Raw genomic sequence first — 18,373 nt, 5'->3', positions numbered from 1 at the left:
CCTCCCCAGTCCCAAAATTTCCCCGAGCCTCCCCGGTCCCAAATGTCCCCTGAGTTTTCCCGGTCCCAAATGTCCCCTGAGATTTCCCGGTCCCAAATGTCCCCTGAGCATCCCTGGTCCCAAATGTCCCCTGAGCAACCCTGGTCCCAAATGTCCCCTGAGCATCCCCGGTCCCGCCTGTCCCCGCACTGTGACGGTCCCACGGTGCCACCTGCCGGCCCCGCCGCGCCCGGCGCTCTCCGCCAGTGTCCCCAGGAGGGTTGGTGGCCGCTCCCCACGGGAGATGCGGCTGTCCCAGGTCCCTTCTCTCACCTTGCCGGCGGGGCCGGGGGGTGTGGGGCCGGTGCCGATGGCCACCAGGCTGGGCCCCGCGTAGGTGCAGGGCAGGCGGGCACGGAAGCGCTGCCGCAGGGTGTTCATGACGCTGCACTCATTGAGGCTGATGAGGGCGGCCAGATCCTCGGCCTGGTCCAGGCTGGGGGGGTTGGTCTGCGGGAAGAGAGACAGAGACCCCTCTGCTGTCATGCCAGAGCCGCTGGCACCCCGACACCTTGTGCACAGCCAGCCCGGGGCGATGGGAGAAGCATCTTTGTGCCCGGGCGCTGTCCTGCGGGGGCTGGGGAAGGGCTCACCCTCTGCACGCTGTCCTCGTCCACCTCGCTGACGGTGCCATCCTCGTCCCGGCGCACCCTGAGCCTCCCCGCAGGCAGCTCCCGTGTCCCCACGTCTGGCTTCAGCTGTGTGGCTGAACGAGGGGCTGGTGAGTGTCCCCGGCGTGGGGACATGCCAAGGGGCCAAACCCAACCCCGGCCCCACCCGGAGCCTGCTCTGCCCCCGTCTCAGCCAGGGCAGAGGAGGGAGAGTTACCGAGTGTGAACCCGTCCTGCTGGATCAGCCAGACCTTCTCTGCTTCGTACCAAACGTCCCTCGCAGCCTGTGGGGAGGGGACAGGGCAGTTGGGCAGGAGCAGGAGGAAAAGTGAGCTGAACAAAGTGCCTTTGCCCCATGGACAGGGACATTCCCACACTCCTGCCCCTCTGCTGCCCACCCAGCCAGGCCCGGGGTCGCCTTCCTGCCAGCCCCAGCCCACGGGAACGGGGGGAGCTGCATGAAACCAGAAAACTGCATCAGTGCCCCGAAATCCAGATAACACCCGAACATTACCTGGTCCTTGTCCGTGCTCTCGCCCGATGCCTCTTTATCCTGGTCCTTTTCCATGCTCTTGCTCATCTCTTTGCTCCTTCCCGACGTTTCTTTAGCCTGGTCCTTGTCTGTGCTCTTGCCAGTGCCTTTGCTCTCTTTCAGCATCTCTTTACCCTTTCCCAGATCTTCCTTCTCCTTCCCCACCTCTTTTTTCACATCTGTGGACTTCTCTTGGGTTCCTCCCGGCTCCCCCTTGGGACCCTCTGATTCCTCTGTGGTTTTTTCAGGCTTTTTGATTTCCCTTGGCTCCTTCTTGCCATGTCCAACGTCTTTCTTCATCTTCTCTGGCTCTTTCCTGGCTGACAACAGCTCCCTCTGGGGTTTCACCTTGGCTGGAGGCCCCTCGTGCCTCAGAGGTGTCCCCTTCTCTTTCTTGGTGCTCTCAGGGACTGTCCCCTTCTCTTTCTTGGTGCTCTCAGGGACTGTCCCCTTCTCTTTCTTGGTGCTTTCAGGGACTGTCCCCTTCTCTTTCTTGGTGTTCTCAGGGACTGTCCCCTTCTCTTTCTTGGTGCTCTCAGGGATTGTCCCCTTGGGCACGTCCCCTTCCTTCACTGGGACTTTGCTGCTGCGCTGGGGGCCCTGGCTGGGTGCAGGGGCTGGAGTTGGGGGGCTGCCCCCCAGGAAAGAGTCCTTGGGGCTCTTCCCAGGCCACAATGGCTTTCCCACCTTGGGAGCCCCTGGCCGAGGGGTCTCTGCTGGCTTGGGGGTGGTCTCTGATGGTTTGGAAGAAGCCTCTGCTGTTTTGGAGGATGTTTCTGCTGGTTTTGAGGATGTCTCTGCTGGTTTGTGGGGCGTCTCTGCTCTTTTTAGGGGTGTTTCTGCCAGTTTGGGGGCAGATGCTGCTGTTTTGGGGGATGTTTCTGCTTTTTTGGGGGGTGTCTCTGCCGGTTTGGGGGCAGGCACTGCTGGGCCTGGTGCAGGGGCTGGGGTTTTGCTGGGCACAGTGCCCAGCACAGCCTTCTCAGGGGGCAGCTCCTTGTGCGGGGGGGCTGTGACCGCCTTGTCGCCCGGGGCTGTGACCCCCTTGTCCCCCGGGGCTGTGACCCCCTTGTCCCCCGGGGCTGTGACCCCCTTGTCCCCCGGGGCTGTGACCCCCTTGTCCCCCGGGGCTGTGACCCCCTTGTCCCCCTGCCCCTCGGCCTTCAGCCCGTTCCGCAGTGGCCCCTCGCTGGCCGCCCCTCCTCGGGCCTCGCCGTCCTTCCCCACGGGCTGCAAGCAAAGGAGAGGAGCCTGCTGTGACACCTGGGGACACCTGGGGACATCCAGCTGGGGACCCCCAGCACTCACCTCGTCCTTGGTGCCCACCCTGCTCTCCTTCCTCCTGCGTGCCGCCTTGGCCTCCTGCTCGGTTTCCCGCACCAGCTGCTTGATGAACCCCCCGGGGATGACCGACAGCAGCAGGGGGGGGGCAGACGGGGGTGGCCCCCGGTCCTCGTCACGAATCTGTTTTTGGGAGCAGAGGTGGGTCACAGGGGCAGGAGCCAGCACAGCCTGTCAGTGCAGCAGGGCTGAGCACCCTGCTCAGGCTGAGGCACTGCCCAAGCTCCCCTGTGAGACCACCAGGCTGGCTCAGGGATGCTGTGGGAGCAGAAGCACCGAGAAGAAAAGCCCAGAGAGAAGCGCTCAGGTTGCTGCAGCCCCCAGCAGAGCCCTGCCAGCTCTGCCCTGTGCCACAGCCCTGCGGTGGCCACAGGAGGAACAGTCCCGGCTGCAGCCAGGCGAGAAGCAGCTCCAGCATCACCGCAGCCACATGCAGCCCTGCAGGAACCTCCGTGCCGGGCCCCAGGGCAAAACCAGCCCCGCTTCCCGCAGCTTTTCCAGCAGCAGCACCATCAAACCCCGCAGCCTCCTGCCAGGCTCACCCAGGCAGGCAAAAATCACTCAGAGCAGAACACCCAGAGCCAGGGGGCCGGACACAGCGCAAGGAAATGCACGGGGAGCTGCAGCAGTGACACCTCCCAGCACCCAGCCCCGAAACACCAGCGGTGCCAGCCTGGAGCGAGACTTTCCTTCTGCTCCCAGAGCGCCAGGCGCGAGGAGATGGCCATGGTGGCGGCGAGGCAGGACGGTGCTGTGCGGCGACACGTGGGGACACGCCGGGCAGAGAGAGAGGACAGAGTTAGCCAGGGGCTGCTGCTGGCCCCGGAGCTGTGCCAGGCCGGCAGCGCCGTGACCTTGCCGGGCACTGCCCACCTGAGCTCGCCCAGCGTGGCCGGGGACGGGCGGCGGCGCTGGGGAGGGCGAGGCCACCAGGGCAGCGTGGGGATGTGGTGGCACAGAGGGTTGGTGGCACGGGGGCGATGGTGGGACCCCGCGGCCCCAGGCTGGGTGGCCGCAGGAGCCCGTGCGTGCCCCGCTTGGGGCTGAGCCCGGCTTCACCTGTCGGGATCATTCATGCACCGAGCGCGCCGGGGCTCGCCCGGCCCTGCTGTGCCTCTCCGGCAGCCGCATCTCCTTCTACAGTAAAGGGCAGGAGCGGCCAGGAGCGGGCTGGGAATGTCACTTGCCTTCCCCGAGCGCCACGTGCCCTCAGGGACCGGCGCTGCCCCCGCTCCGTGTCCCCAGCCGGGCTCTGCGCTCCGGGGAGAACCGGCCCCGGTGGCACCGCAGAGCCCGGAGCGACAGGGCATTGTCACCCCTTCCCCGGCCGGAGAGGGAGCGTGCGCCTTGCCCCGCACACGGGGAAACTGAGGCACGGAGGGGACGTGCCTTGAGCCAGCAGCAGGGTGGCCCCGGCGGGGCCCGGCCCCACGGCCACCAGCCCCGCTCCCTCCGCTCTGGATGCGGCCCCAGGTGGGGGGACCCGCTCCTGCCGCCACCCGGGGCCCGCTGCCACCCCGGTGGCCACCGCGGGGTCCCCAGCCAGCGCCAGCCTGCCCCGGGCACGGAGCAGCGTCCCCGTCCCCATCGCTGCCCGGCCGCTCCTTCCCGCAGCACAGCCCCGCGTCTGGAAACCGCCCCCGGAGCCGGGGCTGCCGCTATCGCCATCCATTCCCAGCTAAAAACAGCCCTCCCGGCCCGGGGGGCCCCGACCCCCACCCCGGACCCCCCGAGTACCTGCTGGGGGGCTGCGGGACCCCGGCGAGCCGAGAGCGGCGGCGGCAGCGCCGGGAGCGCCCCGAGGGTCAGCGGCCGCCTCCCCCCGCCCCCGCCGCGGTGGCAGCTGAGGTGACACATGTCACTGCTAAAAATACCCGCGGCGGTGGCACCGGGGCCTCGGCTGGGGAGAGGCGGTGGCAGCGCGGGGCCCTCCTGCTCCTGCTCCTGTGCACACGTGTGTCACCCGTGCCCTCCTCGGGGCGCACCTCTGCACCCCAAAGAAATGGGGGAACCGCTCTGCTCGGGTGCCAGCCCACCCAGAGCGCTCTGGCGCTGCCCCAGGGGGACACCCCGGGCTGGGAGCCCAGCACGGGGGTCCCCAGAGCACCCCCAGCCCTGAGATGGGGCCGAGCTGCAGGAGGACCTGGGAGCGGAGCTCAAAATAGCCCCTGGCACCAACAGCAGCATGGTCAGCACCCGGCCAGGACAGGTGGGAGGGGAGCAGCAGAGTGGACACGTGGTGACCACATGGGGAAAAGAGTGACCCCCGGGGCCCAGCAGGACCTGTGTCCCATGTCCCCAAGAGGCAGACAGGGTGCAGGCCAGCAGCTCAGGCCAAGGCCAGCAGGGCCAGCAGTTGCAGCGGGGCAACGTCCCCACCTCAGCCACTCTTGGGCCTGCATCTGACCCAAAAGCTCCAGGGACAAACCCAGGGCAGTGGCACCCACAGCCAGAATGGCTCTGGTGGTAAAAAAAGGAAACAGGATTGTCAGCCTGGAGCCCGAGGGCTGGCTGAGCATCTCACCAACCCAAATCCTACCTGGGATTCCATGAATCCCAGTTCATGGATCCCAGTTTCCATGGTCCTTGCCAGGTGGTGCTGCAGCCACTGCTGGCTGGAAAGCCACTCTTGGTCACCTATCACACACCTCCTGGCACCGTCTCACCTGCAGGACACAGCTGCTGTGTCCCTCGGAAAAACCAGGAAAAACCTCGGAAAAACCAGGAAAAAACCTCGGAAAAACCAGGAAAAAACCTGGGAAAAACCGGGAAAAAACCTGGGAAAAACCAGGAAAAACCTGGGAAAAACCAGGAAAAAACCTGGGAAAAACCAGGAAAAACCTGGGAAAAAACAGGAAAAAACCTGGGAAAAACCAGGAAAAAACCAGGAAAAAACCAGGAAAAACCTCGGAAAAACCTGGGAAAAACCAGGAAAAAACCTTGGAAAACAGGATGCCCAGAGCTGGGGAGAAGGAAGGGACTTACCTGTGCATGGGGCAGCAGGGCATAGGGTCCTGGCAGCATCCTGCACATCCCAGTACAGCCTCACGCTCAGTGTGGGGACAGGGGACAAGGAAAGAACGAGACACCAGCACACACGCAAAGGACGGTTTTTATTGGGGTCTGGTCGTAGGAGAGCAGTTGTACTGACCAACACACAGAAGCAGCTTAGCTGTGCCAAAATAATCCGTTAAAAAAATACTGGCGGCAAGAACCGAGTGTGGCACACCCGCCACGACGGGGCTGTAAACTCCGGGACAGTCCGTGAGGAGCGAGGCCACAGCTCACAGGCACCGGGACCCTCCTCCCCACAATAAATATGGAAAGAGCCAAGTACATAAAACAAGGAATGATCTCATCGATACAATATCTAAAGTTATTTACAGATCCTGGCTTTGCTTGCCATTAATTACACATTTTGGACAGGTTCTCTTTCGATCGTTTCCTTCATCGCGAGTAGCTGTTCGTGTGAATCTGCTCCTTTTTGTTTTAAAAGACCGAGTGAGGCACTGGAAGTGCTCACAAATCCCCTCTCCGAGGATGCTCCTGCTTTATTCTGTTTTTCACACAGATTTTCTTGTGCCATCTCACCCACTGTCTGCTCTCTCCCTTCTCCCTGAGGAGAAGATGCCTGCTACCAACAGGAAAGCTTCTTCCCAGCCCAAACCTCAGCCCATCTCCTTTTCCAGCCTGGAAACACAGCGTGTCACACAAACCCAGACCAACCTGGCCCTGGACAAGGCCACCTTCCTGCAGCTGTCCCCAGGTTCTCTGCCAAATCCCTGCCTGGACACACCCCAGGGCAGCAGCACGGGTCTCAGCACTGTCCCCACCAGGGCACCTTTCCAGGGGTGACACTAGAGAGCCACAATGCCATCGGCACAGTCCCACCCACCACCAGCTCCCTGCTTCCCTCCAGGAACAGCTCACCCCAAAATCCCATGGGATCAGAGAGGGAAATGGGAAAGAAGGCAGAGAGTGCTCCGGGGAGCACAACAAGGATCCCTCCCTGCCCCAGGCAGCCCCTGAGTGAGAACTTCAGCAGCAGGAAAACGCCACACTTCACCCCAGAAATGCCACGGGGATCAGCCCTGACCAGCACAGACCTCTGAGCACACAATGTTATACCTTGAGTATTCCTCAAACTGCACAGCCCATGCTCACAACTGGAACACATTTGGGAAGCTGAGTGACCTGATGAATTTAGGGCTATTTCTGTACCTCACTGGGGATGGAGGTGCTGGGCTTGGCTCTGCAGATGTGCCCAGATGTGCCCAGCAGAGGCAGCTCCTGGAGGGATGGCACCACAGCCAGGGGGGTCCTGCCTGGGTGTCACCCTCCCCACAGCCCCGAGGGACAGTCCCTGCAGGGTCCTGTCCTAGGATAGGCACTGCTCCTGCCTCAGGGCTTTTTTTGATCTCCCTCAAACACCAAACCCATCTCCTGTAAGGACATTTTGGCTCCTGCAGCCCAGCCCCGTGTCCAGCGCTCCAGGCTCTCCCTCTGCTCGCTCCTTCCCCTCACAGCTCTGCAATTCCCTGATGGCTGAGCTGGATCAAACACCATGCTGACTCCTTGCCCCAGTTTAGGTCATTAATTCTCTTTAACTCAGCACAGACTCCTGTGAATAAACACTTGCTCTGGGAATGCTGAGGGATAAAGGAGAAATGTGGAAATATCCCACTGAGGGGTGGATTTGCAGGAGTTTTCCAGGTGTTTCTGCGTTCAGGAGCCACCTGAGATGGTCCTGACAGAGCCTGGAGTCCCTGTGCTGGGAGAGAATGGCTGCACAGCCTCAGGGAATCCGTCCCTACTTTGTCATGAAAAACAGAATAAAGCTGGCTGATCCTGCTTGAAAGGAGCTGCCACTTCCATACATACAAGGAGCAGAACTTCTGTGGAATGTAAGAAGTTGGAGAAACATGTATTTAATAAATAATATAAAATGCTTTTTCTGTTAAAATAGAATTCTCGGGTTTATACCTACAGAGCATAGCAACCTTTACATAAACAAAATAAAGCTGAGTCTGTGATGATTAGTTTAACACAAAATAAAAATACAATTTAACAATAGTATTAAAACAGCCAATGTTCCATCCACACAATATGTACACCATGGAATAGAAACCAACAGGAAACAAAAGTAGATTATCTTGAAACTCCTCAGACATTTGGATATACATATTTTCTCTGTATATTTTAGATATTTTCCTTTTTTTTTTTTTACAATATTAAAATTAATACTATGCTTTGTCAAAATACGCTTTTCAGATTTTTTTTTTTTTTTCCTCTTTAATTTGTAGAACTGACTCATTCCTTATATTAATCAACACAGCTAGAATTATTTATTGTCTACTGTACACTTCCACCAGTCCTTCCTCTGGGGATATTTCGGGTGCAAACACCTCAGAGGCGGAGGGGCCGTGTCACTGCCACGTGCTGGGAGGTGACAGCGCCGTGCCAACGGCTGCAGGACACGGATATGGACATGGAATCAAGGAACCTGGTCTTAAAGCTGACCAGCTGCCAGGGAAAGAGCAACTCAGAGCTCCAGGGATTTCATTCCTCATCAGCTGACTGTAAACCCGAGGAATGACGATGCCGAGTCACCCCCAGCCCCAGGGCTGCTCCTGCTCGGGGAACATCGAGCCCCAGAGCTCCTCTGGCCACCACGGGCAGGACCATGACCAAAATTAGCCTTTTTTAGCACAAACCAGTGTTTCCAGCACCTCCACACTGGGCTGCAAACACCTGATTTATCTCATAGCCAAACACAACCTTCACAATTCAGGGCTTTCCCCCTTGATAGAACTGGGAGAGGAAAATCTTCCACTGGGTTTCTAAAGGGGAGGTGCTGAATCACAGAACCATGGAATATCCTGAACTGGAAGGGACCCACAAGGATCATCAGAGTCCAATTCCTGGACCTGCTCAGGGCAGCCCCAAGAAATTCAGGAAAACTCAAATGTGACTAAGCCAAGGTCTATCCCCAGAGCTGTTCTTTCCCTACCTGCCAGGCTTCCCTTCCCAGACACACTTCCAGCTATTATTAGCCTGCTCCAAGATTTTTTGAAGCCTGCTGGGGGGTGGGGGAACATACCAGGAATGTCAGTCCCAGCTGGATCCACTCCAGCATTACTCCAGCTTCTCTCACAGCAGCACTCAGGGAAGAACCCGTGAGCCTGCAGCCGAGCCTCTGCTGGACCGGGGACAAGAACACAAAAGGCTCAAACACAACTAAGAGGAGGAAGATTTACACTTGGAGAAGTGGATGGCCAACACTTGGATGAAGGATTGAAAAACAAACCCCACAAAAAACACCCTGCAGTAAATGCTCCTTTAACAGTTTTGTGAATTTGCAAAATAATTAGCAAATAAACGAGGGATCCTGAACACACAGCCAAAGACCCTCCTGCAAATTAACACCACCAGGAATCTCTGTCCAAAACAAAAACTTCAGAGACTCTGGTTGCTACACCAGGAAGGGGCAGTCTGGGGCAGTAACCAGGATTTTTTGGTTTGGAGAGTGCAATTCCAGCTCTCCCTCTGCACCAGCACATCCAGTCACTTCCACACAGAGCCCCATTTCCTCCTGGGATCCCACCTTCATTCAGGAGTTTGTCACTGTGATAACCTCTCCTCCCCCCTAGCTGCACAGTTAGATACAAGTCACGAAAATAAAGCTATTTTCAACTGTCAATAAATCAGCTGGCTAAAGAAATCCAAATCTTTTCCTGCCCCTCCCGCTGGAGACTGGATGGGGCAAGCAAGGACCAGGATAATGAGGATATTCAGCCATCCCATCACATTCCAAAATAGATGTATTTCCCTAAATCAATACACAGCCTTCATTTCACATAAAATCTCTGGGTTTGAGGCACAGTTTCCCAGCTGATGACCTGTTCCCCCCTCACTGACATCGGCACCGGAGTCTGCTGACAGGGAGTGAGAGTGAAATCCAGCCATGGAAAATAACTGAAGGAGAAGAATGGAACTGAGCAGGGACTAAAAAAGTAAAAACAAGTTACACAAGAACTGTGAGAAGGTTTTAACACCATCTGAGGGCTTTTTTCTAAATCAAGGAGAAAAATACGAGCATTGCATGGTATTGTAGGGAAAGCTGAACCACAGCCAACGGGATGAGACATTTTTTATCCCAAACACTTTTTAAATACCAAACACAGAATCATGGAATCATTTTAGGTTGGAAAAACCTCCGAGATCATCAACCACTGACCTCTGACACTGCTCCTTACAGAGGAGCTGAGATGCTCAATAGGAATGACAGAGAGGTTGGTACTGTTTACACAAAATAATTTAGAAAATAAACGGGGGGAGAAAATAAAAAAAAATCATTGAAAGAAAGCACTTTCTCAGGGGATATTTTCCAGAATGCATTTTCCCTTTGCAGCAGCCCCAGGTGGTCAGCCAGGGTTTGCACAAGCTGTGCAGCAAACACAGCTCTCATGCAGAAGCAAACAGAGCCACTTGTACTACTTTTCTCCAAGGAACTCCGTGGTGATCTGACAGCCACACACGCTCGAGAAACCACGCACAACTTCTACTCCCACTTCCACAGGCACAACTCCACTGTCTTCAGGGACTGTGAGAGTTGTACCCCTGTAGATGGGAAGAAAAATCTTCTCTAAGCTGGTCACTGAATTGGAAAAACAGCTTAAGTTCAGCCCTGACCTCTCTCTTACAAACCAGCACAACACTCAGGGCAGGGCCCAGCTTGAAGCTGTGGGACAGCTCAGGATTAGATCTTTCCTTCAGTGAGACTTTCCACCCAACACACCTGGTGCCTCAGGTGGAATTAACATAAACCTGGCATTTCATCAGCTCGTTCTGTCACTTCCATGCTCAGTTTTCTCACACTGCTTTCACTGTGGGCAGTTTGAACTCTTCAGAACAGAAAATGAGAGATCCTTTCCTAAGCCGAGCTGTGATATGTGCATGAACCTCTCCTGGGCCGGGCTCCAGGGGGAACTGGGAATTTCTGGGGATTTCTGGGGATTTCTATGCTATGGGAACACACCTGTGTACAGCAGAGGAGGATCCCGAGTCCCAGGACTGAGGAGTGATCCGGGATACGTACCGAGGTACCCACACACACCGGAACCCAGCACATGCTCTAGAATGCACTGGATTTGAATAATTTCTTTTTAATTTTTTAAAAAGTGCAGTTGACCTGAAATGGAAAAGAACTGTCTTTTATGTTCACTGTAAACTTGTCAAAAGGAATCTGCTCTTTAAAAACTGTGCTAAAATAGTCAATTTATACAACAGAGCACTAGATGAAGCTACCATAAATTCCTCTTCACCAATTATTACTCTATTGTGTCAGTTATAGTACTGCATATACGTAGAAGAAGCAAAACGGTGGTAGCTACTATTAGTGAGTACAGCAAACCCAGGGAATAATTCGAGTTCAACGCTCCCATGAAGTAGCAATAACATTTAAACCACAGGACAGTTAGAATTCAGTACTTTGAAGTGCATCAGAGTCACACTGTTGATCATCAGCAGTATGGAGCAAGGTTATCAGAGAAGTCAGCAGTAATGGTCGGGAAGGACACGGCAACACGACAGAGTGAGGGGCACCCACCACGGCCAGGCGGCAGCTCCGGCTCCGTCGGTGTCACCGCGGGAGCGTCACCCGGCCAGCAGCACCCGCGCCACCCCCGGCCCGGCGCCGCCGAGCCAGGGCACGGCGGGGAAAAAGCCTCTTCCTTCCTTCCTTCCATCAGTAGTTCCAGAGGGACGGAGCTCAGCCGGGCCCCGCCGGGAGTGGGGACGCGTGGGAGCAAGGAGCAGCCTCTCCGCTTGGTGACTTCCAGCGCTGCCGGGGGCAGGGACACCCCCGCCACCCTTCCAGTCCGCACAAACTCCGGAGACAGAGTCCTGACGTGACCCCACGCTGTAAACATCCAACTCCTCCTCTTCCGAGCGCGTCCCGCGCCCAGGACTGCACAAAGTCATTCGTTCACAAGGATTCTGGGACACTCTGCAGGTTCACCAAGCAGCTCTCCCTGTGGGAACGTGGTCGGTGTCTCCTACAGCCCGTTGCTGTTCCTGTGGCTGAGCGGGGGCTTCGAGAGCTCTACGACCGTGGAGCGGGATTTATTGAGGAACTTTGGAGCCCGGCGCAGCAACCTCTGGGCCTCGGTGAAAGCCTCTGTCAGCTCTTTTTTCCACTGAACAAACTCGGGGTCGCTCTGCAAGAGACACAGAAGCAGTTTGGCACTTCGTCCTACGCGGCCAACAGCGTCTTCTCTCTCAGACAGCACTTTAGGGAAGTTATTTTAATTGTTCCGAAGGAATTAGCGATTTTGGGTATTGCCCTTAGCTTCTCCATCACCCCAACGAAGGCTGGTACAATGTTTTGAGGACTTGAGCACTTCCCCCTTCCAGACATGAGCTCCAGCAGCTCCCCACAGTGAGGCAAGAGCCAATGAGCCCCTTGGAGCACACAGAGCTTGAGAAGTTTGGGAGCTTTTAGCTATTTAATAAACCAAACTCGTTTTCTCCCAAAAACCACTGAAATCCATGATGGGAACTGGCACAGCTGCAGGTTTCCTGCTTTCAAAACTCGAGTGTGATAAACACTTCAGCTCTGCTTCACCAAGTGCCTTAGTTAACATGCAACAGGATGACCTGAAAAACTTGTCAGTTGTTTATCATATGCAAAACAATCTGATCAAGCTATCAAAAATCAAGTCTTACCTCACACTGTAGGACAAACTGTTTTCCTCCTTTAATTCTCAGTAAGATGCATTTCTTATCTTTAATTTGTGTTTCTTCAACAGATACAATTTGTTCCATTGTCAGCAGGTTTTGCTGCAGCATTTGCAAAAGAGCAGAGAAATAATTGAAAAAAAAACCCCTGTTGCCCATCATATGAAGCCACTATCTCCATTTTCCTGGACTATCCACATGAATTAAGTGATGAACATTGAGAGTCATTACACAAACATTTATTTCTGAAGGCTGGGTCATGAACTAAAGATAGATAATAAGGTAAGAGAGAGATTTACAAGGGGCTTGGTTGCTTCAACAGTGACAACGAAATATCAGCTCTAAAAGCCAGTAATGACAGCACGAAATAAGAATCTACAAATAGGTGTGTCTGCAAACAGAATATTCACTATTTTCCCTGAAGAGCTGCATATAATTTGATACATTTTTCAAGCATTACTGTTATTACCAAAAAAAACCAAAAAACAAAAGCCAATTTTACCATTTCAAAGAGCAGAAAGGGAGTATTTCAGTATTTCAGCACTGAATACTTACAAAGAGAACATACACTGCAGTGTGCAGGAAAACTCTCCCTATGGACTGCAGAGGACACAATGTCTTAAATTCCAAACGCTTCCTTAACTTAAATACACAAATTATCTGCCCTGCACATGAGCACAGCTGGGCTACACTACAGCCACTATAGCATTTTCTGGGCAATAAAATGCTATAGCATTTGTCACCTTACCAGTTTGTGTTTTTTTGTATAAATAGTCCAGAGATCCTAAATGGAAAACAACACCATCAACTACCAAAATCCTTTAAAAACACAACAAAACAGAGCAAACAGGTTTCTCAAGTCAACTTTACGTCTCCTCCGTGCAGTGTAAGCTACCCATTAACTACAGTGAGACTCGAGAGAAGTTACTCAAATCCACTGGGCTTTTACTCTAGTGAAAACTCCTTCCCCACAAGAACTCCTGGGCACTCCAGGTGTGTCTCACCTCCACCTGCCTTCCAGCACAGCTCCCCAGTCCCCTCACTCACCCGAGACTCTCCTTCTCCTCGCCACTCCAGCCGGTTGGGGAAGAGGTAAAAGTAACGCCGCTGCCACTGAGTCAGGAAGGGGTTCCCCAGCTTGAGCATGTATCCGTGCATGATACAGTCCTTCCCCAGGGCATAATCTAAAGCGAGAGGAGATGTTAGCAAAGCGGCAGGAGGTGCAGCTGGAAGCATTCTGAGTGAGCCCTGGACACGCAGTGCCCGCAGCAGGGTCAGATCACACACACAGCCCCAGTTCTGCCCTAACTGCACAGCTGCTGTGGCTGCAGAGCAGGAACAAGGACAGCACTCAGCTCTTGGAGAAGAATCTCACTGGAGGAGGTTGTTAAAAGCACTGAATGCTGCTCTCCAGAGTTTGGGGGTTTGATGCAACACCCCCGTGCAAGCTGCAGTTTGCTGTGCAAAACCTCCTGGGGCCCTTCCCAGCTCTGGCAGGAAATCAAACCCCCCAGACTGGGAGGGTGGGGAGGTCCTGGCACAGGGTGCCCAGAGAAGCTGTGGCTGCCCCTGGATCCCTGGAAGTGCCCAAGGCCAGGTTGGACAGGGCTTGCAGCAACCTGGGATGGTGGAAGGTGTCCCAGCCCATGGCAGAGAGTGGCACTGGATGGGCTTTGAGGTCCTTCCCAACCCAAACCATTCCAGGACTCTGGGATTCCATGAATCTCTTTCCAAAGCTTGATGTCATCATTCAGCATTTCAAAACATTAAGAAACATCTTAAGCAACATGACAGTGATTAAACGAATCCTAACGATTCCCGGGAATGACGGCAATGGGAGTCTGTGGAACTCCAAACCCAGGAATTACTACCTAGCAGCAAAAGATGAGAGAAGTGTAAGGACAGATTACCTTCCTCGTGGCCAAGCTGCTTATTTTTAGCCCTTTTTCTGGCCTCAATTTTATCTGTGTCTGCATTTACTGCATCATAAACAGTTTCTGCTACTTCTTGCTGCCAACGCTCCGATATTACCAGAGGGAAGTTCTTATATAACTCCTGGTCACTATCAAGCAACTTGCAAGAGAAAAACAACAAAAAACCCAACATTTTAATAACTTTCACTATTCTTATCCCCAACAGTTAATAGTTACCCATGCAACAGTATTATTTTACAAGATGGATTGAACTCAAACCTTCACAAAACAAACAGATGCAAGCAAGAGAAGCACAGACACTAATTTAAGCAAAGATTATTAATTTATGTGCAGAGAACAGGCCACCTGCTCAAAACTTGTTTGGTTTGATAGCTCCAAAATCCTCACTCAACACTGCCCCATGATGCTCTCTAGACATTTAAGTAATTACTCCAAAGTTTAGCAACAGTATTCTTAACTTTGTTGCACAAAAACTTCCTCAGCACAAAAGCTCCATTCCACAGCTTGGCTTTGTATTCTTAATAATTAACCATTGGAATTCAGCAGCATGTGCTGCAGACCTCGATCTTCCTGGTATAAAGATTATTTTCTCCACTAATCCTTTGAGTACTTAAACTAACTGAATTGCACTGAAGAAAATTAGGAAAAAAATCCTTCACCTAAAGGGCTATCCAGCAATGAGCAGGGCAGTGGTGGAGTGCTCATCCCTGGAGGGGTTTAAAGGTGTGTAGATGCAGCACCAACAGCTGGAGCAGCTTAATTCTCCTACTGCAGTCAGGCCAGACACTGCTGGAATAGATATTCTCCTCATTTTCAGAGATCCTTGCCATAACCCAGCAGGAAAATACACTCCCAGAAGATCTCTCTGCAACTGCAGGGACTCCCTGCAGCACCTGAGGAAGGGGGGACAGCCACAGGCATCCCCTCATCACCCCAAAGCTCACGTGCCCTTCTTGGGGCCACAGACCACTCTGCAGGATAAACACAATCCCAGGGAGCAGGGAGGAGAGTAAGGAGTTCAAACTGTGGTGCCCAGGGCAGAGAGAGCTCCTGGCACCTCGCTGGCAGCTGACTCAAGCAGGAAACCTCCCGTCCCCTCTGGACGCCTGTGACACCCAGGGGAGCTGCGCTATCCCTCCCTGACTGACCCCCAAGGGTAAATTTATCCCATGGGCAGCCTGAGCTATGAGATTCTCAGATCAAACTGCAGATGACACAGCCCTGACCTGCTGGTGATTCACATGCTGTGACAGGATTTCTCACTAAATCATGTTATTGAGAATATCTGATCCCCTCAAGGAATAAAAAGACCGCCTGGTTCCTCCTTGCAAAATGTTCCTCTGAATTCTGGCATTGCAGAATTATAGGAGACTGGAATCCTGCCAGGCTAACATTGATGCTGAAGATGGGGAATTTTCTGGGATAAAGAACATCCTAGACTCTCTGCACTTTTCTGTGCCAACTTCTGTCACCACAGCAGGTGATACTGACAGACGAGCTCCCTGTTAGGCTCAGTGAGTACTTAATGGGGCTTTTTGCTTATAAAGTTTAGAACAATTAGTTTCCCTCCTGACTCATTTCTGTAAGAACAAGAACGAGGTCTGTTCTACTGCAGAAATGGGTGATGAAAACAATGAAGGGCACTGACCCAAGCCTTGCTGTCCCAGAGTCCCAGGGAAACTTCAGAGAGTGGAATTCACAGGGGGGTCACCCCCTTCCTGTGAGTCCCAAAGGGGCCAGCAGCTCTAACTTCTCTCTTTCTTAAAATATAATTTATATTATTTTCATTACATTTTGGATAATATCAGAACCTGAAAATTTCTTTTACCACTTTTCTAACTTATGACATTGCTAGTATTAACGCAGTTTGTCATTTTTAAGAGTTTCCCCTGGCACTCTCTGACCTCTCAACTATTAAAACAAGGTTTAGCTCCACTTCTCCAAGCTACCAGAAATGAATCCCAACTTTTGAACACAGAAACCATAAGGTATTCTTGAAAATTTCCTTTATCACATAGAACTTTTGGTAAGAAAGCAGATTTCAGTTAATCTAAAAACGTAAGGACTTGGCAAGCAACAACAAACAGGGAACCAGCCCAAGGTACCAGCATGGACTGATTTTTCCCAGCCTGAAGGAATTCCTTGCACATCCAGAGCCCTGAAGCAAAGGAATGCCACACACACATGGAAAGCCAAGCACAGCAGTCCCAGTGCCACCCTCCAGCACTGAGAGTTTGGTACCTTAATGCCTTTAGTGTCCTCTTCATCAAACGAGCCAATATCAAAAGCATCTGCTGCATTGACTTCTCCCCGGGGAGGAATCAGTGGGGGAGGGTACTAGAAATTGAAATCAGCATCATTAAAGACAAATTAATGGGCATTATTTAACTCCATTTTGTAGTCATGCACAACCTCTGTATTTTTTTGCACAGATGACACCTGACTGTGCCAGAGTGCCCCCCCTGGAATTAAATTTCAGTGCAAAATTGTTGGCACTTCTTTTAATTAGAGCTCCTTCAAAAATTTGGGGATAAAACTCCTCAGTTTAGAGAGCAGAGGAAAGGAAGCCATGGAAATATAATAACTCATTTCTATCAGGTCAAGATCTGTAGTAATGAATATTCATCAACAACCCTCCCTGTATTTGTGTGAGTCAGCACACGTGCTGGGCACTGTGACCCTCAAGTTTTCTGTTCAGTACCTGTTTGGGTTTATTTTCCTTCAATTGCTTTACCAAGTCAGCTAAAATTACTGTCTTCATCCTTTACCTTCTGTAAATAGACTTGCTGCCAATCAATGCCTTTGAAGAAAGGATGTTCCTTTACTTCTTGTGCGCTGCAAAACAGAAGTGACTGAAGTCAACAAACGAAGGGGCTTTTCAAGTGTATTCAAGGAATACAAAGCCCTCAAAGGTTACATTTTTATCACTTGAGAACATCGGGAAAACACTCTTTTTTTGTGAGAAAAACATAAGAATTCCTGGGTAAACAACAAGAGAGAAGATTTTCATGTGGAAACACTTGGAACAGTGCTTTAGGGCTGGCAGGCAAGAACTCCTGATGGTACTCCATCATTTCCAACAGCAATGTTCCTCTCTTGCCAGATCCCAACCATGGATCTGTGTCAGATCCCAGCCATGGATCTGTGTCAGATCCCAACCATGGATCTGTGTCAGATCCCAAACGTGGATCTGTGTCAGATCCCAAACGTGGATCTGTGTCAGATCCCAAACGTGGATCTGTGTCAGATCCCAAACGTGGATCTGTGTCAGATCCCAGCCATGGATCAGTGTCAGATTCCAAACGTGGATCTGTGTCAGATTCCAAACGTGGATCTGTGTCAGATCCCAGCCATGGATCAGTGTCAGATCCCAACCATGGATCTGTGTCAGATCCCAGCCGTGGATCTGTGTCAGATCCCAACCATGGATCTGTGTCAGATCCCAGCCGTGGATCTGTGTCAGATCCCAGCCGTGGATCTGTGTCAGATCCCATCCACTGCTTGTAAATAAGCAGATTACTCCACACCATTTCACATTATACAAATTTTATGGGCAAATAATCAACTACTCCTGGTATGCTTCAGGGAAAAGCAATCTCAGGTCATTATCAATGAGCCTCCAAGACAAAAACCCTTCTGAATTTCCCACTGGAATTGGAGCCAGCCCCAGGCTCAGGTGTGGCCATCAGCTACCTGTTATCACACATCCCAATGGTTTCTCAACAGTTGTTTACTCCTTTTCTCTCTCAGTCTCACACTGGCTTTTTAAGCAGGAGATAACAATTTCATAAATAGCTACAAGCAAGGTGAGCTTAAAGAAGCAAGGAGTGTCTTGTAGTCAAGAAACAAAACAAAAGCTCTTTTCCTTAGAATAATGGAGTGACACAGGCAGCACCAGCAATACTCACAGTTTTTTGCTTGGTGGTTTTGGGATTGGGGTTGTTGTTTTGGTCTTTTTGGTATGTAATATGCTCCTATCATTACAGATACAATATAAGCAATAAATTTTCCCTGTCAGTATGTCTGAGTCAAGTCGTATGATTTCATGCCAAAACAGATCAGGCAAAACCAGAACAACAACCGAGGGATGAGAAGCAGGAACACCACCCAATGCAAGCATGACAGCAGGGAACTCAGGGGAAGGCTTTAAGGACAGAAAATGTCCAAAAAAACATGTC

General features: G+C 52.5%; 2 protein-coding genes across 3 annotated transcripts in view; both read right to left on the bottom strand.

The window, feature by feature from the left end:
- MYO18B (myosin XVIIIB) overlaps positions 1-4,333 on the bottom strand; it is a 52,981-nt gene extending 48,648 nt beyond the window's left edge. For both annotated transcript variants that reach the window (XM_086855905.1, XM_086855904.1), the window contains exons 1-7: positions 4,261-4,333; positions 3,215-3,274; positions 2,491-2,648; positions 1,165-2,412; positions 868-934; positions 633-745; positions 313-489 (exon numbers count right to left, since the gene is read on the bottom strand). In XM_086855905.1, the coding sequence (XP_086712031.1) occupies positions 313-489; positions 633-745; positions 868-934; positions 1,165-2,412; positions 2,491-2,648; positions 3,215-3,251 (1,800 nt within the window). In that variant the 5' untranslated portion in view covers positions 3,252-3,274; positions 4,261-4,333. The remainder of the gene's footprint in view (positions 1-312; positions 490-632; positions 746-867; positions 935-1,164; positions 2,413-2,490; positions 2,649-3,214; positions 3,275-4,260) is intronic.
- A 1,284-nt stretch (positions 4,334-5,617) lies between these two features.
- The window catches only part of GRK3 (G protein-coupled receptor kinase 3), a 60,096-nt gene continuing 47,340 nt past the window's right edge, over positions 5,618-18,373 (bottom strand). Inside the window, exons 16-21 of the mRNA XM_086855460.1 lie at positions 16,964-17,030; positions 16,437-16,532; positions 14,172-14,334; positions 13,309-13,445; positions 12,250-12,363; positions 5,618-11,741 (exon numbers count right to left, since the gene is read on the bottom strand). Of these exons, the coding sequence (XP_086711586.1) occupies positions 11,580-11,741; positions 12,250-12,363; positions 13,309-13,445; positions 14,172-14,334; positions 16,437-16,532; positions 16,964-17,030 (739 nt within the window). The 3' untranslated portion in view covers positions 5,618-11,579. The remainder of the gene's footprint in view (positions 11,742-12,249; positions 12,364-13,308; positions 13,446-14,171; positions 14,335-16,436; positions 16,533-16,963; positions 17,031-18,373) is intronic.

The sequence above is a fragment of the Cyanistes caeruleus genome, chromosome 18, assembly GCF_971803275.1.
Source record: "Cyanistes caeruleus chromosome 18, bCyaCae1.hap1.1, whole genome shotgun sequence".
Lineage (NCBI taxonomy): Eukaryota > Metazoa > Chordata > Aves > Passeriformes > Paridae > Cyanistes > Cyanistes caeruleus.
Note: the sequence above shows the minus strand (reverse complement) of the source record. Positions and strands in the feature narration are given on the sequence as shown.